At 50.1% G+C, this 22,675-nt stretch overlaps 1 protein-coding gene across 4 annotated transcripts in view; it reads left to right on the forward strand.

Annotated features, from left to right (window-relative positions):
* Positions 1 to 22,675, forward strand: part of GIT1 (GIT ArfGAP 1) — a 48,511-nt gene that overhangs the window by 20,255 nt on the left and 5,581 nt on the right. For 2 of the 4 annotated variants that reach the window (XM_088657913.1, XM_088657914.1), the window contains exons 3-17: positions 1,452 to 1,564; positions 4,785 to 4,890; positions 5,548 to 5,634; positions 5,819 to 5,949; positions 6,613 to 6,707; positions 7,876 to 7,918; positions 8,708 to 8,734; positions 10,045 to 10,093; positions 11,369 to 11,441; positions 18,210 to 18,307; positions 18,812 to 18,923; positions 19,015 to 19,148; positions 19,777 to 19,929; positions 21,517 to 21,762; positions 22,033 to 22,086. In XM_088657913.1, coding sequence (XP_088514039.1) covers positions 1,452 to 1,564; positions 4,785 to 4,890; positions 5,548 to 5,634; positions 5,819 to 5,949; positions 6,613 to 6,707; positions 7,876 to 7,918; positions 8,708 to 8,734; positions 10,045 to 10,093; positions 11,369 to 11,441; positions 18,210 to 18,307; positions 18,812 to 18,923; positions 19,015 to 19,148; positions 19,777 to 19,929; positions 21,517 to 21,762; positions 22,033 to 22,086 — 1,521 coding nt within the window. The remainder of the gene's footprint in view (positions 1 to 1,451; positions 1,565 to 4,784; positions 4,891 to 5,547; positions 5,635 to 5,818; positions 5,950 to 6,612; positions 6,708 to 7,875; positions 7,919 to 8,707; positions 8,735 to 10,044; positions 10,094 to 11,368; positions 11,442 to 18,209; positions 18,308 to 18,811; positions 18,924 to 19,014; positions 19,149 to 19,776; positions 19,930 to 21,516; positions 21,763 to 22,032; positions 22,087 to 22,675) is intronic. The other 2 variants (XM_035139350.3, XM_035139354.3) reach the window with 1 other exon arrangement.

Here is a 22,675-nt window from a genome sequence, read left to right on the forward strand (position 1 = left end):
CCAATGCAGCTGAGTCAGGGCCGGATTGAGGTTTGATGCGGCCCTCGGCTCCTGAAGGGAATGGGGGCCCTTTATATGTCCAGCTGTCCTTTGTCAACAACAAATTCTTGCTGTTTTTTGTGTGTTGAATAGGTGCTATATGGCAATTTAATATACACAAAACACTGTTACTGTATGTAGGTTTTATTTTATTTGCTTTTTATATTACATTTTGGAAATGTACACCCCGTTTTCCCCCCTTTTAACTTTTTTTGGGGGGGGCAAGAGAGTGGGGCCCTAAGCTATAGCTTGTTGAGCTTATACGTAAATCTGGCACTGAGCTGATTGTTGGGTGATTCAGGACACACAAAAGGCAGGACTTCTTCACACAGTTAAACTGTGGAACTCCCTGCTGCAAGAGGCAGGGACAGCCACCAACTCGGATGCCTTTAAAAGAAAAATGGACTCATTCATGGAGAAGGAGTTTCTCATTGGGGAATCTGGTTGGCCGCCGTGAGAACAGGATGCTGGCAAAGGGGGCCCTCTTTGGCCTGATCCAGCAGTCTCTCCTTATGTTCCTAAACAAGTTTTGCTCAGCTTTGGGGCTGGGGGGACCATGCCGCAGTCTTTGCAGGAGTTAGTGGGTCGCGGAAGAGGCAGACCATGGAATCATTCAGAGAGGACGTTCAAGGCCTGTATTGTTAAAAAGCAATGAACAGCAGGTATTAAAAGCAATCAAAAGGCTTAGGGAGCTGGGTATGTTTAGCCTGGAGAAGAGAAGGTTAAGGGGTGATATGATAGCCCTGTTCAAATATATGAAAGGATGTCATATGGAGGAGGGAGAAAGATTGTTTCCTGCTGCTCCAGAGAAGCGGACACGGAGCAATGGATTCAAGCTACAAGAAAGAAGATTCCACCTAAACATTAGGAAGAACTTCCTGACAGTAAGAGCTGTTCGTCAGTGGAATTTGCTACCAAGGAGTGTGGTGGAGTCTCCTCCTTTGGAGGTCTTTAAGCAGAGCCTTGACAGCCATATGTCAAGAATGCTTTGATGGTGTTTCCTGCTTGGCAGGGGGTTGGACTGGATGGCCCTTGTGGTCTCTTCCAACTCTATGATTCTATGAAAAGGTAATTGCAACCAGCAACATACCGAAAAGGACACGTGTTTTTTGGCACGTGTTTTAATCTCGACATTCTCCATGCCTGGATGGCCTTGCCTATAAGCAGGCGCCGAAAAGAGCACACCGACATCAACAAGCAGGGAGTTCCAAAGAGGTTGGTTTCTTACAAGCGTGTTAAAACGAGAATTATTCTGGCACCTGTAAGAAATACCAGTTTCACAGGCCAAAGCGGTCAGACGAGCATCGATGCAACAAGGTGATCCTGCAGGTGAACTGGCAATTTTCCTTTTGACTTTCTCTCTTTCTTTTTTTCCCTTCCCACCCTCCCAATCCCCGCCTCCCGGTCCTCAGATGGTGCACACCCTCGCGAGTAACGGTGCCAATTCTATATGGGAACACTCGCTGCTTGATCCGGCGCAGGTCCAGAGTGGGAAGCGCAAAGCTAACCCCCAGGATAAAGTCCAGTGAGTGCCAGTGGATTGGGGGAGGGGGTGGACGGGGAGAGGATTGGGGAGGGGTACCTACCTGGAGAGATGGGTGGGGCTCATTCCTCCCGCAAGGAGGGGTGGCAGTGGGCATTGACCATTCTGCAATTTATGTGGGGGTTACGGGGTGCATAGAGAAGGGAGGGGCTGCTGGGTGATGCCTGCTGTAATTAGGATTTTCTGATACACCCCTGTCTTACTCACGATGTCAGTGTTGGACCAGTTAGCCTCCACTGACAACTCATCTTAACTGGAGCCATTAAACTAATAATAATTGTTTGATGGTTATTAACAACTCCCAGATAAAATTGCTGCAAATTGTAACAATCTGCAAGAAAATACGACTTAGCGTAAAATTGCAATATTTCTTCCAAAAACCTCTCAAAATCTACTAGGATTTGCTTTTGTGGGAGGGCTTTGTTTTATTGACAATATTACATAGGGGCAGCCGGTTTCCCCTGAATTGTTTCCTGTACTCACTTGCAATTCTGGCCCTTGAGGCATCGTTTTTCCTGCCACTGCAGCCAAATCCCAAATTTTATTGAGCATTCGTTCCAAGAAAGTAACTTTTGAGCCATTAGCAGATAGCATGCAAGTTCCTTAAGTGTTCTTTGCATGTGATAGGCGATGTACAGTTGAGCAGTATCGACCGTGGATCTAAGGGAACTTTGCGTTTCAATATTTTTCTTATCATTTTATCACGCACCTGGAATTGGAAGGCAGACCGTACAACCCAAAGGATGAGGGCAGCTTAATTTTAAAGCCCATCCTTTTATTCTGTATAGAGTTAAATCTGCTTTTGCCAACCTGATGGCCTCTCAGAGGTTTTGGACTACAGCTCCCATCAGCCCTAAGCGGCCTGGCTTTGTCTTGGACTGCACCTGTGCTGACTGGGAGTTGTAGTCCAAAACCTCTGAAGAGCGCTGGGTTAGGGACAGCTGTTCTATACACTCTCCAAAGGCCTCTCTGATCATCGAATCATAGACATGTAGAGTTTTAAGGGATCCTTAGGGTCATCTAGTCCAACCCTCTGCAACACAGGAACCTTTTGCTCAACATGGGACTCGAACCCACAACCCTTTGATTAAGAGTCTCATGCTCTACCGACTGAGCTATCCCTTATGCCTCTATTCTTTAACTGTGGCCGAATTCCTGGCCTACTCGGACATCTCAGCCTCCTGCAAGGGCCCTTTTAATAGTTCTGCAAACGAAGCGGGGAACTAATTTTGAACTTGCTGACCACAGCAGAGAGAGGAGAGACCCAAGAGCTCTATGTCTATCTTGGAGCGGACGTCTTAAAGCATTGGAGAAGGAGCAGGAGCAGCTCCGGTTGCAGAAGACACCTGACGAAGTCATAACTCTGCCTTTGCCAGATGTTTCAGACTACAACTCCCAGCATCCCCAGCAGGCATGGCTGTCTGACGCTGGGGCTGATGGGAATTGTAGTGCAAAGCATCCAAAGGGCACCAGATCAGGCAGAAGCGGAGTTTAGATTTCCATGGACACCGTCGGTCATTTCCACACTTCACCCAATAACTTAGAACAGGCATAGGCAACCTTGGCTCTCCAGATGTGTTGGAACTACAACTCCCATGATCCCTGACCACTGGCCCTGTTAGGTAGGGATCATGGGAGTTGTAGTTCCAAAACATCTGGAGAGCCCACTCCCACAAAGGTTGCCTGTGCCTGACTTAGAAGATTCAAACTCTTTCAGAAATGATGTGTGGGTTGTCTGAGGTGGTAAGGGACCCACAGATCATTTCTGACAGTGTTTGAGCTACTGCAAAATCAAGGGAAATTATTTTGCCCTTCACAGAGCTTGCATTTTTTCCAAGTTTCATTCTGTTCTTACTCTGCACATCGCTCTGACGGCTTTAAATTCTGATGCCACCTGCGCTTCCTGCATTGCAAGGGGTTGGACTAAATGACCCTTGGGGTCCCTTCCAAGTCTACATTTCTATAAGATGATGATGATGGAAGAAGGCAAAAACAATGCATAGCTGCCAAAGTGTTTTGTAGGTCTCTAGGTTCAACTGCATTTCTTGGGTTTATTATTATTATTATTATTATTATTATTATTATTATTATTATTATTGGGGTTTTCTGCCTTGCAGGCAGCCTTCCACTTTACATTCCAATCTATATTTTGTTGTTTTTAATAAAATGTTCAAACCAAGAATTAGAGCCTTCCCAGGGCAGGGCCTGAAGCTTGTGCTGGAGGAGGTGGAGCAGAGAGGGAAAGAGTGCCTCTGGTCATATGCAGAGGTGCTCTAATAATAATAATAATAATAATAATAATAATAATAATAATAATAATTTATTATTTATACCCCGCCCATCTCGCCGGGTTCCCCCAGCCACCCTGGGCGGCTTCCAACAAAACATTAAAATACAGAAATCAAACATTAAAAGCTTCCCTAAACAGGGCTGCCTTGAGATGCCTTCTAAAGGTCTGGTAATTGTTGTTCTCTTTGACCTCTGGTGGGAGGGCATTCCACAGGGTGGGTGCCACTACCGAGAAGCCCTCATTATCCAGAAGCTTGATGGGCTTCCAGGCTGTCTGAGTCGTCTCAAGGCCACTGCTGTGAATATATCCCTGATGGGGAGAAAGGCCTCACCTGTACAGTTCATTTAAAGCCGCATCATACAGTTGTAAGAGTCTTGGCTTCCCCCAGAGAATCCTGGGAACTGTAGTTTTTTGTTAGGCGATCCCTCCCTCTGTGCCCTTCACAGAGCCACAATTCCCAGAGTTCCCTGGAAAAGAGGAATTGATGGTCAGAACAATTGAGGAATTGTACTTCCGCGAGGTGAGAATGGTGTGTGTGTGTGTGTGTGTGTGTGTGTGTGTGTGTGTGTGTGAACCTAATAACACTCAACACTCATGACAAACTACAGATCCCAGGATTCCTTCTGGGGAGGAAAGCCACGGTTGTTTAAAGTGGTATAATCGTGCTTTAAGTCTGTAGTGCGGACGGCGCCTTAGTGTGGTTCCTCACTGATCTGCTCCTGTCGAAACAAAATCAAAAAATTCCTTCCACTTATCTGAATAAGTGTGCATGCACACGAAAGCTCATACCAATAACAAACTTAGTTGGTCTCTAAGGTGCTGCTGGACGGATTTTTTTTTATCTTGTTTCGACTACGGCAGACCAACACAGCTACCTGCCTGTAACTGATCTGATCCTGTTCTGTATCGCAGCCCCACCAAGTCTGAATTCATCCGTGCCAAATACCAGATGTTGGCCTTTGTCCACAAACTCCCGTGCCGAGATGACGACGGCGTCACCGCCAAGGACCTCAGCAAGGTAAACCACCTCTGTGTGCGCACCTGAAAGGGGTTTACGAAAAGAAGAACTTCATGAAACCATCAGAGTTAAAAGCAGTGCTTTTTTTCTTTTTTAAAAAAGTTTAGGGGTACTCTCATTTTCCTACTCATATTAAAATACTGCCCCTCAGTGAGGCCAAACTTAGATTCACAAAATCTTTAGGGGTATGCGTCCCCTTGTGTCCCCCCCCCCCAGAAAAAAGCACTGGTTAAAAGCAACGATTTAAAATAATTCAAAATAATAATAATTGGAATAAGGTAAAAACCAGATGAAAACACATGTCGGACTTTGCCTAAACAAAGAAGTTTTTAACAGCTGCTGAGCAGAGTACACAGCGAAGGCGCCTGGTGGATATCTCTAGGCAGGGAGTTCCAAAGGACGGGAGCTGCCAGGCTAAAATACGGATTTCTTACAAATGAAGAATGAGTATTGTGTGGCATCTGTAATTATGGCAGCTTCACAGCCTGGAGTGGTTGAGAGGGATTAAATGGGGTGTATGAGCTCTTGTTTTCTGGGGTCTTTGTCCCTCGGCGTGGGGGGGGGGGCTGGCCTGTTTGTGTGTGCACATGTTTGTAGATAGCTTTGTGTGTTTTCTTCCACCTGACATCTCTCCTCGTCGTCCTCCTTCCTCTGCAGCAACTGCATTCAAGCGTCCGGACAGGGAACCTGGAGACCTGCTTGCGCCTTCTTTCCCTGGGCGCCCAGGCCAACTTCTTCCATCCGGTGAGCCCCCACCCTCCGCCACTGCCCCATCCCCCAATGTCTGGTTTCTTACCCTGCCGCATCCTGCTAGGTCTTGGAATATCTGCCCTTTTCGCTTAATTGGTAGAACAGCCGGGAGAGAGAAAGAGTGCCTCTGGGCATGCGCTGTGTGTGGTGGTAGAGCAAAATCCTCTGCTTTTTGTAGGAGAAAGGGACGACGCCCCTGCACGTCGCTGCCAAGGCGGGGCAGATTCTCCAGGCCGAGCTGCTCGTCGTCTACGGGGCGGACCCTGGGGCGCCTGACGTGAACGGACGCAGCCCCATTGATTATGCCAGGTGAGAGTGTCTATAAGATTGACATGCATGGCCCCGCCCACTTCTGACTCTAGCCCCTCCCACTGCTGGCCCAATATTGCCTATCAACAGGGTAGCACTGTGCTCTAAATCCCTGAGCCTCTTGGGCTTGCCAATCGGAAGGTCAGCGGTTCGAATCCCCGCGATGGGGTGAGCTCCTGTTGCTCTGTCCCAGCTCCTGCCAACCTAGCAGTTGGAAAGAACACCTGTGCAAGTAGATAAATAGGTACCGCTGTGGCAGGAAGGTAAACGGCATTTCCGTGTGCTCTGGTTTGCACCAGAAGTGGTTTAGTCCTGCTGGCCACATGGCCCGGAAAGCTGTCTGTGGACAAACGGCGGCCCCCTCGGCCAGAAAGCGAGATGAGCGTCGCAACCCCATAGTCGCCTTTGACTGGACTTAACCAGGGGTCCTTTACCTTTTTACCTTTACCTATCAACAGTCTAATAGATGGTTACCTATTTGTGGTTCCTGGTTGCAGCAGATCCACTCTGTTGTGTTGAGTTTGGAACAGGTCTCTCTCTCTTTCTCTCTTTCTCTCTTTCTCTCGTTCTCTCTCTCTCTCTCTTTCTCTTTCTCTTTCTCTCTTTCTCGTTCTTTCTCTACCTGGGCTACCTCGTCTGACCAATGTCCCTCCCTCCCCACAGGCAGGCATCTCAGCACGAACTGGCCGAGCGCCTGGTGGAATGCCAGTACGAGTTGACGGACAGGCTGGCTTTCTACCTCTGCGGGCGAAAGCCAGGTAAGGGAACGGCACACCGTTCTGAGCAGGAGGGAGCCGATCCTCTGGGGTAACAACCTACTACCGCTGCAGCTTCCCGCCGAGCGGCCTGTCCAGCCTCCCTTCTGAACACAGATAAGCTGGGGGCCAAGGGAGGGGTCCCTGTTCAAGACAAAACAGCTGCAGAGCAGAAACAGGGTTGGCAGCCCAATTTGCATGGTGGGGCCTCCGTACCGTGCACTGAGCCAGACGGCTGGCCCGCCTAGTTCAGCGTTGTCTCCACTGCCTGGCAGGAGCTGTCCAGGATTTCAGATACAGCATCTTTCCCAATCCAATCTGGAGATGTCCAGGATTGAACCTGAGACCTTCTGCATGCAAAGCAGATGCTCAGTGCCACCGAGTTGCAACCCTCTGAGCCAACATACGGAGTTTCTTGTGCTCCCATTTAAATCAGCTCCTAACTCAGAACCGTGAGGACCGAAATCTAATTTCTAAGAAAAGGGTTGCAGCTCGTTGGGAGAGCATCTGCTTTGCACACTAGAGGCCCCAGAATCAATTCCCAGGTCTCCAGGTAGGGCTGGGAAAGACAGCTCCCCTCCAAAAAATAACCATGGAAAGCTGCCGGTCAGTGCAGACAACACTGAGCTAGATGAGCCAATGAATCTGACTTAGGACAAGGTGTTTTGATACGCTCGTGTGATTCGCTCGTCCTTTCCCAAGTTCCCCATTTGTGCGATATTTCTATTTTTCTTGGTTTATTAAAAAATGCAGCAATCGGAATTGTGTTTACCGTGAATGCAAGAGTGGCGTGACTTGATTCTGTTTAGGAACTTCCCGTCGCTCTTCTCCCAGGAAACTTTCGCTCACACGTAATGATGGCATGGCTGTTGTTGTTTAAAATCCTTACCTCTCCAAATAATTCCTGGCATTCACTGTTTCTGCTGCAGCAGACCAAGTGGGAATGTATATTTCGGTGGTGCTGGGGAACGAGCCATCCTGCTAATCTTTGCGGAACCAGGGAGTCGGCCCAGGGACCCCCAGGGGTCATCTAGTCCAACCCCCTGCAATGCAGGGGTCCCAGTGAGCCAGCGAGCCCACCTCTGTGCAAGCGGGTGGCGGCTGGATTTGGAAAAGCTGCTCTCGATCTCACTCAACCCATTTCCTTTCTTCATTTTGTCTCTCTACGCAGACCACAAGAATGGGCACTACATCATCCCGCAAATGGCAGACAGGTGGGGAACGGTGACAATTAATGGCACGTTTGTTCCAAACGCAATTGAAACCATTTAACTCGACAGAACTGGCAGACTTTATGCAGGGAGGCCAGCTATTTCAAAGTCTGATAGTCGTTTGTGTCCCTGCTGCCCGCATGCCTTTTAGCCTCCCACTTTGAGAACCACTGCTCTGGGCTCCAAAACTGCGTCCTAGTACAGTCGTACCTTGGAAGTCAGGCAGAATCTCGCCCAAAGTGAGACTCGAACCCACAACCCTGAGATTAAGAGTCTCATGCTTGACCAACTGAGCTATCTACAGCTGAATCAAGAGCCTGCCATGTCGTTGCTCCTCAGCTCTGACCTTTTGATGCTTCTGCCTCAAGGGCTGGGTGGCGGCGGCCCCTCTGACGTCTCCCAGGAGGGTTCTTAAGCAGGTCGCTCTCACCCACCCCAAAGGGGATCCTCTGCACCAGATACAGGGGGCCCTGGCTGCTTGTTGGGGTCCCCAGACTGTGGTGTATTTTTGTCTTAGAATCATAGAATTGTAGAGCTGGAAGGGCCCCTGAGGTTCATCTAGTCCAACCCCCCTGCAGTGCATCCCTCGGCTCAGTTTCAGGCATGGCCTGGGTCAGTGTTAGGCGAGGAGAGGTTGGCTTGATATCTCGACCCAGCGAGCCCCTGCAAGACCTTCAGGAGGCGAGTGCGAATCCCCACCCTTTGGCTACATAACGCTCTGCTTTTGTTTTTTCTTAACATCCTCACTTCTCCTCTCTTTTTCCAACCCCTTGCTGCCTTTCCGGAGTTCAGAGTGCGCCCAAAATGCATGTCTCAAAGGTACTAAGGCCTCAGCTACGTCTGCATGACGCCCTTTGTGCTACACGCACCCTCCAAATTCCTGTGGGGTCTAGGGAGATATAACGTGGATTAGCAGTGTCCGTTTTATGGGGTGGGCTTGGAGGAGTTTGGGTGCAAAGGGGCAGGGAGGGTGGGAATAGAATATTTTGTGATCATGTGTGGCCTATCAGTCTGTTGCCACACCCCCAGTCTTCTGCAGGGCTGGAAAATCCCCCAGGATTATGAATGCTTAGAAGGTTAGGTTACCCTTGAGAGAATCTGCCCAAGGGTCTAGGGATCCGAAGAGAGCCTGGAGCCCACCTAGTCCAGCACCCGCTTCTCACTGTGGCTAGCCAGATTTGGCTAAATGCCGCCACCACTGGCGGCAAGCAGAGTCGTATGGAAACCGGAGGGAAGTGCGATATAAATGGGCATAAGAAGGGCCTATAATCTCCAGCGCTCTCTCACCTGAATCCATCGGTCTGAAGACGAACCTGCCTCCCTAATAATAATAATAATAATAATAATAATAATAATAATAATTTATTTATACCCCACCCATCTGGCCGGGTCTCCCCGGCCACTCTGGGCGGCTTCCAACAGAAAAATAAAACACAGTAATCTATTAAACATTAAAAGCCTCCCTGAACAGGGCTGCCTTCAGATCTCTTCTAAAACTCTGGTAGTTGTTTTCCTTTTTGACATCTGTTGGGAGGGCGTTCCACAGGGCGGGCGCCACCACCGAGAAGGCCCTCTGCCTAGTTCCCTGCAACTTGGCTTCTCGCAACGAGGGAACCGCCAGAAGGCCCTCGGTGCTGGACCTCAGTGTCCGGGCAGAATGATGGAGGTGGAGACGCTCCTTCAGGTATACTGGACCAAGGCCGTTTAGGGCTTTAAAGGTCAGCACCAACACTTTGAATTGTGCTCGGAGACGTACTGGGAGCCAATGTAGATCTTTCAAGACCGGTGTTATGTGGTCCCGGCGGCCGCTCCCCTCCCTCAATTTTGATAATAATAACAGAACTGTAGAGTTGGCAGGGCCCCCCCAAGGGTCATCTAGTAAGGAATCCCAGCCAAGGAATCCCCTGACCAATGGCCATCCACTCCCAGCTTAAAAACCTCCAACCCGTTACAAATCTGTTAGTCGCAACTTCTTCGTTGGGGGTATTCTGCAGATTTGAACGGTCTGGTGCCAGGCAGGCAGCGTTTGGAGAACGTCGAGCGTTTGTGTGTTGGTGGGGTGCATGGAAATGGGTGGCGATCCTCTCTTCCGCCATTCATTTCCACTTTTTGCCCTTCTCCCCCCATAGCCTGGACCTCTCTGAGCTCGCCAAGGCAGCCAAGAAGAAACTTCAGGCGGTAAGTCTCCTTCTTATTGAGGACGGTTCTGGATTTTGTTGGTGGGGGGGGGGGTCGTAAGCCTGTCCCTGAGAGTCAGGAGGCCCCCATGGCCAGTTCAAAAACGAATCTCCCCGCCCAAGGCTTTCTCCCCCTTGAAAATGTGCTGGTTTTTTTGCCCCTGAATTGGGGACCCATCATGACCCCATCCAGATGTTGCTCGAGTCCAGCTGGGGATGATGGAAGTCGGGAGACACACACCTCCAACATCTGGAGGGCCTGCAGATCCCCTCCCATCCCTGAGATAAGGGCATTCCCCTGTCTCTGGAGGGAAAACCTCTTTTAAATTGCTTCTCCTTTGAATAAAGACGGGGGCAGTCCAAATAGGGGCATTCTTCCTTTGCTTGCTTTCTAAAAGTTACCGTACTTTTCCGTGTATAAGACTAGGGGTTTTTTACTCAAAAATAAGCTTTAAAAACTGGGGGCGTCTTATACATGTGTAGTGGGTCGGGGTGAGGGGTGATTGGTTGCAGCTGCAAGGAGACGCTTGTAGTATACACGAGCGATTGTCAGCTGGCTTGAGCGATTGCAACTGTCAGGTTAGTGATTTACTGCATTCCCAGCTCCCCAAAAAAGCTCAACAGCTCTGGGCAATCTTTCCCCCCAAAAAGCTCAACAACTTTGGGCCATTTTCTGAAATTGGAGTCCCCAAAATTAGGGGGCGCCTTATACAAGGGGGCGTGTTATACACGGAAAATGACGGTACTTTAGATTTTCTTTGGGATACAGTGTTAAGTAGTTTATAAAGCAAGTTTCTCTCCTGCGTCTTACACCCCCAAGGAACATAACAACACAATGAAATTCAAAGCCATTGATTGCACATTTGTTCAGAAATCCAATTAAAAATATGGAGGTTAATTAGTTCAAAAACTGATGAACTTGATGCAGTGACCCCAGCTTTGGGGAAGTCTGAGAGTCATTTACACCTCTAGCGCACACACACACACACACACACACACACACACACACACACTTGCACTCCCCCCCCCCGGAATCCCACCCCCACATCCCACTTGGGGAACCTCTGGATCACGGGATTACTGCCTACTCACGAGTCTGGCTCCTGGCTGGCTGTAACTATTAAGCAATGCTTCCCCCTCTGGACGGCCCAGTTAAAACCATTCCCTTCTCTGCTCTGACATTTTCCTTCCCCAATTGCCTCCTGGAATCCTGTTAATGAGCAGACGTCTTATCTCATTTCTTTCCCCTCCCACCCCATATATATATATTATATAGCTAAGCAACCGTCTCTTTGAGGAACTCGCCATGGACGTCTACGATGAAGTGGATCGCCGGGAGAATGATGCAGGTGAAGAGTTTTTGGGGCGGGGGGCTCAGGGGGGGGGTTGAGGTTGGGGGGTCATCTAGTCCAACCCCCTGTTGAGTGAGGGTGGGGATTTCCCCTTTCTCAGTCATATCCTCCTAGACTTTTTTTTGGGGTGGTGGTGGCAAGGAGATTCCAATGCTTATAGGCTTTGCCTGGCTTGAAGACTTATGAATAAGGAGGGGCAGATAAAATCTCTCTCCCCCCCCCTTTTCAAATCAGTTAATTCATTGTAGTTCCTCCTCTGGCCTTTAGGTGGCAATATGCACTCAGTTGCTTGTGGTAATATCATTGGAAGAATCTATTATTATTATTATTATTATTATTATTTGGGGAGGGGGTGGATGGATTTGAACTCTGGCTCCATCCAAATTCCCTCCAACACCCTCTAGTTCAGGCATAGGCAAACTCTGGCCCTCCAGATGTTTTGAGACTACAATTCCCAATATCCCTGACCACTGGTCCTGCTAGCTAGGGATCATGGGAATTGTAGTTCCAAAACATCTGGAGGGCCAGAGTTTGCCTATTCCTGCTCTAGTTCCACTGCCCAAACTTATTTCTGTTTCCTTTCACCTTGTATTTTCTCCCCCCAACTTACATTTTCTCCCCTTATCTGCAATAGCTGGGGTTGGGCTAGAGGACCTTTTTGCTCCTTTCCAACTCTGCAATTCTGCGATTGATCCCCTGCCCCAACTTTGGTTATGGCAGTTTCTGTTCTGAAATTTGAAAGAACCTGTTTCTTTCCCGCCCCGCCCCTTTTATAAAGTATTTTAGTGGTTTACTCCAAGAAAAGGCTAAAGATTATTAAGGGGGGGGGGCGTCAATGCAACTTGGCTCACTCTGAGAGCCACCTGGAATCATTTTGCTGTGCTAGAGTTCTTGTGTGTTCTACTCATTGGTGTCCACTGTGGGTGGTGGTGGTGGTGGAAAGAGAGCTGTCTCTTCCCCCCCCCCCAACTGACAACCCATAATTTCCTGGGATGTGAGAACCGGAAGGCCAGAGAAGTGAGGTTCCTCCGCTCCTTCCTTAAGCTTGCCTGCCACCTTCTTTTGAGACAGGATGCTTAAAGGAAGATTTTCCTGCTGGTCTGAATGTCTTTTGTATCTGGAAGGAGGCAGCTGCCATCTTCCTCTGTGCTACAGGCTACAAAATATATTGTGTCGGCCCTGGGAAAAAGAGGCAGGGGTGTTTGTGGGGCAAAAAGATGCCATCACCTCCCAAGGGTGGGGGGGCGAGTAGGGTTCACCTGCCCCTTCTCTATGCCCCCACCCTGCCTGCTTTTAAACCTAGTTTGGTGTTTTATTCTGGTGGGTGATGTTTGTTGTTTTTTACTATTTCATTTCATTTCATTAAATTTACATGACACTCGATTGCAAAGCAAACAGGCAAAACTCTCAGCATTTTGCAAAAAGAGCAAAACAATGAAATTACTCGTTAAACACAAAAACCTGCAAAAGAAAATTAAGACCCAATGATAAGCTAAAATAGTCTTTGCCTTAACGAAAAACGTTTTTAGCAGGCGCTGGAAATAGTACAGCGAAAGCACCTTCCTGGTGTCAAGAGGCAGGGAGTTCCAGAGTCTGGGTGCTGCCGTACTAAACGATGGATTTTTTTTTTACAAACGCAAAATGAGCATTATGTGGCCAGAGCCTCTAATTATTTAGTTCTGCTGTTGCTGCTAGGTCTTGTTTTGGTGCTGAAGTTCCTGCCGTTTTAATTTGTGGGTTGTTGTCGTAAAGATTGCTGCGAGTTCTTAATGGTTGCAATTTTCAGATTTGGTCTCTGTGTGTAAAATGTCCGGCGTTTTCATCTCGAGAGAGAGCAGGACCCAGATGTGAGAATAAATTCGGGGCAGGATGGAGAGAGTCTCCGGGGAGCTGACTGCTTGGTGCAATTCCCGCATGCTCCACTCCCCTTTCCTACAGATTCGAATTCGGTACACACATTTGCAGTGTGTCAGCCTGTGTACATGCAAGACACATTTAAAGCGCGTTCCCCCCCCCCAAAGTGTCCTGGGAACTGCAGTTTACCCCACGCAGGGCTATATTTCCCAGCAAACTACAGTTCCCAGGACTTTTTTTAATTGCAGTGGGTGGGGAATACACATTAAATGCATGGCGTGTGCACAGCGCATTGAAACCTCTCCATTGTCCTGTGAATCAGGACAATGCGTGTGGCTCACTGCCGTCCTGTGCCCCCCAGTCTAGCTTGTGAGAGGAAATCAGTCAGTGGTTTGTTTGCAGATTGTTTGGGGGGCTCATAAATCAGCCTCAGGCCAGCACAGCCCTTGCATCCTGACTGGGAGCCTGCCTCTTTAAAACCAAAAGTCACCTTCTCTGAAAGCTGAATTCTGTCGCCGAGATCAGAGCCTGCGGAGATGCTGGCTGCTGGATCAGACCAAAGGCTTTTAAGGTTTTAAAGCAGAGGTTGGGTGGCCATCTGCCATGGATTCTTTAGCTGGGATTCCTGCATTGAAGGGGGGGGGTCTGATCCAGCACCCTGTCTTCCACAGCTGCCACCTGGATTCCCATTGTAGGAAAGCCCTCAAGCCCCTGGGATTCGAATGCAGGATTTTGACCAGGCGCCTCCCTCTCTTCCCCACTGCTTCCCCCCCCCCCCAAAAAGGCTGCTCCTGGCATCTTTGCAAATCTGTTTTCGTCCGCTCCTCCGGCAAGAAAGAAAAAAACCACTCCGCCAGCGATTCCTTGCCCAGGCGCGGCTCGTTCATCTCCTTGGCCCGAAGCCCGAAATCTTGGCCGTGTGGCTGAGTCATCCCAAAACCCAGCCCCTTGGGAGAGCAGGGAAAGGGGGGGGAGTGGCGTGGGAAGGGGGGGTGTTCGGGAAGGGGGAGCAAGCCTGACATCTTCCATCAGGCTAAGTCCTGCATTGTAGCAAATCTCCCCCCCTCTTCCCCCCACCCAAAAGAACGAGGCGGCAGAACGAAGCGCTTTGGCTGTACTTCTGTGGGAACGTGGCCACTTTTTTCTCTCTTTCCCGGCCACCCTGGAGCGGGCCTCACTCCCCACCCCCCCACCCCGTTTCATTCCTGGCTGGCCGCATCCTTTGCAGGGATAAATCTTCCCTTTTGCTCCCTCTGCAAACTCCAGGCCTCTTTCTAAAAGTTGCCCCAGAGTCCGGACGAGGCTGGTGCTTGGTAAGAGGGTGTTTGTGTGTGCATTTGGGGACGGGGGGGGCAGCGGTGGGTGGGCGAGGTGGGTGGGTTGTCGTGGAGCCTGCTGAGTTTTGGGGTGGGGCTTCCAACCAAGCCCTTTTAGGGACCAGAGAACTCCCAGGCTGGATTCCTTTCTTGGGGTGGGGTGGGGTAGGGTCACCCCCCACCAACACCCACCCTGTCTGGGCACCAGCCAAGGCTGCTCCCTTCGCTGCAACTCAGGAGTAGCTGGTTTCCTCCCTTGCAGTGTTAAAAAGATTTACGCATCTTCCCAGAGCTCGCCTGCAGAAAGGGCATGGCTTTCAAAAAGGCCGCAGGGAAGTTGTGATCTGTACAAGCGCTGTTGTCTTTTTAGCTGTGCCCCAAGGGATCTGGCTGGCGCGAGTTGAGCTGGGGACTTGCCTGGTTTTGTTTTGTTTTGGGGGGGGGCACGGCTGGGGTGTTTGCGTTTCAGGAGGAGTGGGAACATCAGGTGTGTTTTCCGCTTTGGACGCAACTGTTATTGATGATGGTAAAAGGGGAAAGAGGAGCAACTGGCCTTTTCCCAGTTCAAGAGTCCAATGACGGGACAAGTTTGCGTGGAAGGAATTTGCCGCTGCCACCAGCGCTTGGCGTGAGATTGCCCCTCTGGTGAGCATGCTTGTCTGACTTGCAGCCTCATATTTCTGGGGAAAGGCTGTTCCTCGTTTGCTGAGCATCTCCGTTGCATGCAGAAGGTCCCGGGTTCAATCTCCGGCAGAACCATGAGGACTGGAACCTTACTTTAGAAGCAGGACCGCAGCTCAGGAGTAAAGCACCTGCTTTGTATACAGAAGGTCCCAAGTTCAATCCCTGGGCAGCAAAGGAGAGACCCCCTTGCCTGATACCCTGGAGTGCTGCTGCCAGTCAGTGTAGACAGCGCTGAGCTAGATGGGTCAAATGGCCTGACTCCGTATAAGGTGGTTTCTTATGTTCCTGCTTGAACCAGCCCTTTATTTGGAATCCTGAGGACTAGAATCTTACTCTGTTTTTAGGGCAAGAGCTCAGTGGCAGAGCACCTGCTTTGCATACAGAAGGTCTTGGGTTCAATCCCCATGGCATTTCCAAGTGCTGGAACTCAGGAGGGCCTCTGCCAGTCAGTGTTGGCAATACTAAGCTAGGTGGTACACGGAGCTCCTTGCTTATTAGGTTCCTGTATCTTAAGGGGCAGGCTGTAGCTCACTGGTAGAGCACCTCTTTTACATGCAGAAGGTTGAATCCTGCATGGCATCTCCAGGCAGGGCCAGGAATATCCCCTGCCTGAAACCCTTGGAGGGCTGCTGCCAGCCAGTGTAAGCGAGCTAGATGGACCAATAGCTCCCTGTGTGTTGTAGTCGTGTGTGTTTGTGTGTTGCCTATGCATCCTCCTGCAACAACAACCCTGTGAGTTGCTCATAGGACAAGGAACTGCCGTTGGCAGCGTGAGCGAGTCGCTGAAGGGTACTTAAAGATACGAGTGGCAGGTTCAGAGATTTGTCATCTGGGCGTCTCCGAGAATTGCTAATAATACACACCCAAAAGGCAGTGATGTTTACGGAGCAGTGGCTGGGAGATTTCGGCAGAAGAGAGCCCTGCAGTTGCATCAGACCAAAGGGGAACCCACCTCGCTCTGCATCCTGTTGTCACAGCGGCCAGGCAGGGGCCAGGCCTGCCATCACCGAGGACCTCGTATCACTTCCAAGAAAGGTCTGCTTCGTCTCTTTCAGGCCAACTGCCCCTTCCTAAGAAGGAGAGACAACAGCGCAGGAAGTGAGAGGCTGGAATAGGGCGTGGAAGTTTCAATTTGTGCAGCCCAACATGTCTTGAATCCTCTTCTTTGGGGGCATCTAGCCCTTTTCTTTCCAAAACAGGGCAGACAACGGCATGGGAAGGGAGAGCCTGTAAAAAGGGTGTGGAAGCATCAATTAGTGCTTTCAAACTTCCTCAGGGGCACTGATAAAATATGTTGGCATCCGTCTATCCTGAGAGACAATGGAGTGCGCCTCTGCGGGTGAAGTCAGACAGCTGTGTTTGCAAGCCTGGACAGGGTAGAGGGAGGTCCTGGGCTGCCCAGATGACAAGATGTGGTCCAAAGAAAAGCAGAGCGAGACGTTTGGCACCAGCTTGGCTGCAGGAGTTGCTGGAAGGAGGCAGACAAGGCACCATCCAACTGTCTTAGGGACTCCACTCCGGATTTGTGAAGAGTTTACTCCTGAGCCTTTTCTTTATTCAAAGATATCCTGCAAGGCAGTAGAGCTTTAGGATCAGAGTTTTCCTTCTCCAAGATGGGCTCCCTTCCCAGGTGGACGAGCCCCACCTGGCCCTCACTTCCCTCTACAGCACACACAGAATCTGCCTTCTTGGCCATTGGATCCACTCCTGTTGTTGTTTAGTCGTTTAGTCGTGTCCGACTCTTCGTGACCCCATGGACCATAGCATGCCAGACACTCCTGTCTTCCACTGCCTCCCGCAGTTTGGTCAAACTCATGTTCGTAGCTTCGAGAACACTGTCCAACCATCTCGTCCTCTGTCGTCCCCTTCTCCTTGTGCCCTCCATCTTTCCCAACATCAGGGTCTTTTCCAAGGATTCTTCTCTTCTCATGAGGTGGCCAAAGTATTGGAGACTCAGCTTCAGGATCTGTCCTTCCAGGGAGCACTCAGGGCTGATTTCCTTCAGAATGGATAGGTTTGATCTTCTTGCAGTCCATGGGACTCTCAAGAGTCTCCTCCAGCACCATAATTCAAAAGCATCAATTCTTTGGCGATCAGCCTTCTTTATGGTCCAGCTCTCACTTCCATACATCGCTACTGGGAAAACCATAGCTTTAACTAGACGGACCTTTGTAGGCAATGTGATGTCTCTGCTTTTTAAGATGCTGTCTAGGTTTGTCATTGCTTTTCTCCCCAGAAGCAGGCGTCTTTTAATTTCGTGACTGCTGTCACCATCTGCAGTGATCATGGAGCCCAAGAAAGTAAAATCTCTCACTGCCTCCATTTCTTCCCCATCTATTTGCCAGGAGGTGATGGGACCAGTGGCCATGATCTTGGTTTTTTTTATGTTGAGCTTCAGACCATATTTTGCGCTCTCCTCTTTCACCCTCATTAAAAGGTTCTTTAATTCCTCCTCGCTTTCTGCCATCAAGGTTGTGTCATCTGCATATCTGAGGTTGTTGATATTTCTTCCGGCAATCTTAATTCCGGCTAGGGATTCATCTAGTCCAGCCTTTCGCATGATGAATTCTGCATCAGATGGATAAAATAAAGCATCTTATATTTCCCATGGACTCGCTTTGTAACAGGGCACATAGGAAATTGCCTTGCGTTATTTCCCCTGTGTCCCTGATGCAGACATTTTGAAACACATTGGGCTGAGTATAGGGGATATTTCTGCATCTAGCCTTCCCTTCCAGCGAAATCATTTGTGGTCTGCCCACCCCTTCGACTGTGCCCCTTTATGGGGGCGAGTCTTGGGATGATGCCACCTGGCCTTCCAAAACCTTTTCGGGTGTGTCTGTGCAGGGCCCGATGGCTAGGCAGCTGGCTAACAATACCTTTTTGCCTGCCCTCCTTTCTCCCTACAAAGTCTGGCTCACGACGCAGAACCACAGCACCTTGGTGACGGAGCGCAGCGCGGTCCCCTTCCTTCCCGTGAACCCCGAATATTCTGCAACGCGCAACCAGGTAAAGTGGGTGGGACCCTCCTTCTTTCTGTGTGGCTGAGGGCCTGTCTTCTCTGCCTACTGTGGCTCCAGGCAGGGGTTAATTCTTGGTGGGCAGGGATGGAGAGAGGTGGCTGGGGCTTCTATCTGGCTCTTGAACCCAGGGCTGGAATTCCTGGGGCTTGCCCAGATTCCAGAGAGCCAGTGGGGTGTAGTGGTTAGAGTGTTGGAATAGGACCTGGGAGAGTCCAGGGTTCGAATCCCTCTCTCGGCCAAGAAGCCCAATGTGTGTGGCCTTGGGCCAGTCACCACCTCTCAGCCTATCCTACCTTGCAGGGTTGTTGTGAGATAAAACAGAGAGGAGGGGAACTGTCTTGTATTTTAATGCAGAAAGTCCTAATCCTGACTCTGGGTGTTCATCGCGACTCCTGGATCTGGGCCGAGCTCTGCCTCTGTTCTGAGCTGGTCCACCTCCCTCCATGTGGATGATTCTGATTCTCTCTCTCTCTCTCTCCCTCTCTACCAGGGACGGCAGAAACTTGCCCGCTTCAATGCCCGGGAATTTGCCACCCTCATCATCGATATCTTAAGCGAGGCGAAACGTCGGCAGCAGGGCAAAAGCCTCTCCAGCCCCACAGGTTAGGGGGCAAGAGAGATGGGGCGCGGTGGGAACAGGGGGGCTGGAGGTCCACCCTGTCCCTTTATGGGGTTGTCACCTTGTCCCTGCAGAGATCCTCGACTCCTCCCTCCACGGGCCCAGCGACCTCGACGACCAACACGACTACGACAGCGTTGCCTCAGACGAGGACACGGACCAGGAGCCCCTCCGCAGTGCCAACGCAGGCCGCAATAACCGTGCTCGGGTAAGCCTCCCCCATGGGGAAAAGGGGGGGGAGGGAACCGTGACATATGACGATCATCAATGAGGACTAGTTTCCTGAGTAGTAGCTTTCATTTCCATCAAATTGAAATTCCAGACATCTTGTCCCATCTTATGTTCCCACCATAAGTGATAATGCTCACCAAGTTTATTGCAACCCTTCCAACACTGGAGAATGACATTTTTGACATTTGCAAAGGAGCGCAATACCATCTGTGTAGTCATTCCAGGAAACTGGAAACAGATTTTTAGGGTCACGATTTTCACATTTTGTTCTAGTTGTTGGGGGGGGGGGAATGTGCTCCAATATCTGGTTCCTATACCTTTGTAAGGGGGATTAACAGATCTGTAAATTACATGAAGAAATATAGAGTACAGTTTAGAAACTAATAGGGCAAAAATTCTTCCAGCTTTTTCTGGAGTGTTGGGAGGGGGGGGGAAAACTGCATTTCCTGGCAAAATCTGCTTGGTTTGTTGCTGTTGGCATTCCGCACTGATTTACAAGCATTCCGCAAAGCATGTTGTTTTATCCCTGGAACATTGTTGTGTCAACCCCAGTAATGACCCCATCTGACTGAGCTCTCTCTCTCTCTCCCTCCCTGGAAAAAAAGAGCATGGATTCCTCGGACCTCTCAGACGGTCCCATCACTCTGCAGGAGTATTTGGAGGTCAAGAAGGCGCTGGCCACCTCGGAAGCAAAAGTGCAGCAATTGATGAAAGTCAACAATAGCCTGAGCGACGAACTGAGGCGGCTGCAGAGAGAGGCAGGTTGCTGTTTGGGGTTGGGGGGTGGGTGGGAAGGGAGCGCCCTGAAAGTGGTCTGAACAGGAGCAGCAACCGCGCGGTGAAATTTGGCAGCTTCATAAGGTGGAAGGAAGGAAGGGTCTGAGATCGATGGGTGAGGCCAAGGGAATGGAGGGTGCTGCCATATGTTATGTCACGACTGTTGGTCCAGATCAGGCATCCCCAAACTGCAGCCCTCCAGATGTTTTGGCATACAACTCCCATGATCCCTAGCTAACAGGACCAGTGGTCAGGGATGATGGGAATTGTAGTCCAAAACATCTGGAGGGCCGAAGTTTGGGGATGCCTGGTCCAAATAGTTCTCTGCAGTGTGGTGCAGCAGCAAAAAGAGCTAGTGCTATTCTAGGCTGCATCAAGAGAAGTCTAGTGTCTAGATCAGTGATGGCCAAACTTGGCCCTCCAGCTGTTTTGGGGCTACCACTCCCATCATCCCTAGCTAACAGGACCAGTGGTCGGGGATGATGGGAATTGTAGTCCCAAAACATCTGGAGGGCCAAGTTTCGCCATCAGTGGTCTAGATCATGGGTAGGCAAACTAAGGCCCGGGGGGGCGGATCTGGCCCAATCGCCTTCTAAATCCGGCCCGCGGACAGTCTGGGAATCAGCGTGTTTTTACATGAGTAGAATGTGTCCTTTTATTTAAAATGCATCTCTGGGTTATTTGTGGGGCATAGGAATTTGTTCACTTTTTTTTTTCAAAATATAGTCCAGCCCCCCCACAAGGTCTGAGGGACAGGGACCCTGCTGAGAAAGTTTGCTGACCCCCTGGTCTAGATCAAGGGAAGTGATGGTCCCACTCCCTTCCGCCTTGGTCAGATCTGTCCTGGAATACTGTGTCCAGTTCTGGGTGTCACAATTTAAGAAGGATGTTGACAAGCTGGAAGGTGTGGAGAGGAGGGCGACCAGGATGATCAAGGGTCTGGAAACCAAGCCTGATGAGGAACGCTTGAGGGAGCTGGGATGTTTGCCCTGGAAAAGAAGAGACTGAGAGGAGATATGAGAGCCATTTACAAATATCTGAAGGGCTGTCAAATGGAAGAGGCCTTGATCTGGACACTAGACTTCTCTCAATGCAGCCTAGAATAGCATTAGCTTTTTTTGCTGCTGCATCACACTGTAGAGTCATGCGAAACTTCTGGTCCACTAAGACCCCTAGATCTTTTTCACATGCACTGCTAGTAAGCCAGGTGTTCCCCATCCTATATTTGTGCATCTGGTTCTTCCTGCCTAAGTGCAGAACCTGATATTTGTCCCTATTGAAATCCGTCCTTTTAAATATGTTTGTGGGAGTGGGTGGGGGGAGTTAATTGGTTTCCAAAAAATGCATTTTTGTGTTTTTATCTTGCGCGTTTATGCTGAGGACTGCCCCGAGATCTACGGATGACGGGCGGTATACAAATTTGATAAGTGCATAAACTTCGCTAGCTCTGACCCAGTCCTCTAGTCCGTTAAAATCCTCTCAAATTGTGATTCCGCTTTTGGAGGTATGAGCCGCCTTCGGCCGGATCCAGGCCTGACAGTCCTATGCCCCTTCCTCTCGTGTTTCAGATCCACAAGCTGCAGGCGGAGAACATGCAGATTCGCCAGCAGGTGGGGCCGACCCACCCGGCGGCAGCGCCACCCCCCAGCGAGCGCCCCGACCACGGCCACATGGCCTCCACGGCCACGGGAGCCCACCGCCGGGACCGCCACGCCTTCTCCATGTACGAGCCGGGCACCGGGGCCCTCAAGCCCTTTGGCCAGCAGCCGATGGACGACCTGGTCACACGCCTTTCCACCCCGTTCCACCCCGGGGTGAGTGCCGAGGGGGTGTGTGTGCATTTGTGGGTGTGTGCCAGAGGACCCAAGGGTGGGTGTCAAGTCTTTGGGTGCATTTCCCCACCTGACCTCTTTGCTTTAAACGAGAAAAAGTGGCTGGCGGGTTCCTTGCTTTGTGTAGCTGTGAGTTGAGGGTGACGTCCGCAGGGTTGGGATTCTGCCATCCAACAGGCGCTGCTTCTTTGTTGGGGGTCGCAGGGTTGCCCCCCCCCCCCCCGCTCACCCCTTGTTCTTCTGCCATCACAGGAGGTGGACGAGGAAGCCTTGTATTCCATCCACAACCAGGCCAGCATCTACCGGGTGAGTGGTGCTTCTTCCGCCGTTGCTAAATCCTTCAAAGCCTCAGGGTCCAATGTGACGACAACACTCTGCCAGTTTATATGTACAGATACCAATTTTCACTAATTGGTAGGAAGGGAGTTTCACTAGCCCTGTGCTTTGCCGCAGAGCCCTATGAGCAAAGTATTTATTTATTTACTTTGTTTTTAAGTTTTAAAAGGGGGGGGAGGCTCAGGGTGAAAGATCTGGGGCTCAGCCGCCGCCCCCCCCAACGTGGTTGCTTCTTACGACAGACTTCGCCGACCTCAGACCCTCAAAAAGGTTTGGACCGCAACCCTCATCATAAACTCGCTAACCCAGGGGCTGATGGGAGTTGTAGTCCAAAGCAGCAGGAGGGCACCAGGTTGGCGAATGCTGCCATTTTTTATATTTATTTCATGAAAATTATACACTGCTTGACTGCCTGGGGGGGGGACATTGAAGCAGTTTACCAAAAAAAGATAAAACAAAAAGATTACCAGTAAGAAGAATTTAAAAAAATTGAGGCTTTTAAAAAGTTACAATAAAAATAGACTAAAAACAGATTAGAATTCACACCAGTTTCTAAATA

Source organism: Zootoca vivipara, chromosome 14, assembly GCF_965207765.1.
Source record: "Zootoca vivipara chromosome 14, rZooViv2.hap1.1, whole genome shotgun sequence".
NCBI lineage: Eukaryota > Metazoa > Chordata > Lepidosauria > Squamata > Lacertidae > Zootoca > Zootoca vivipara.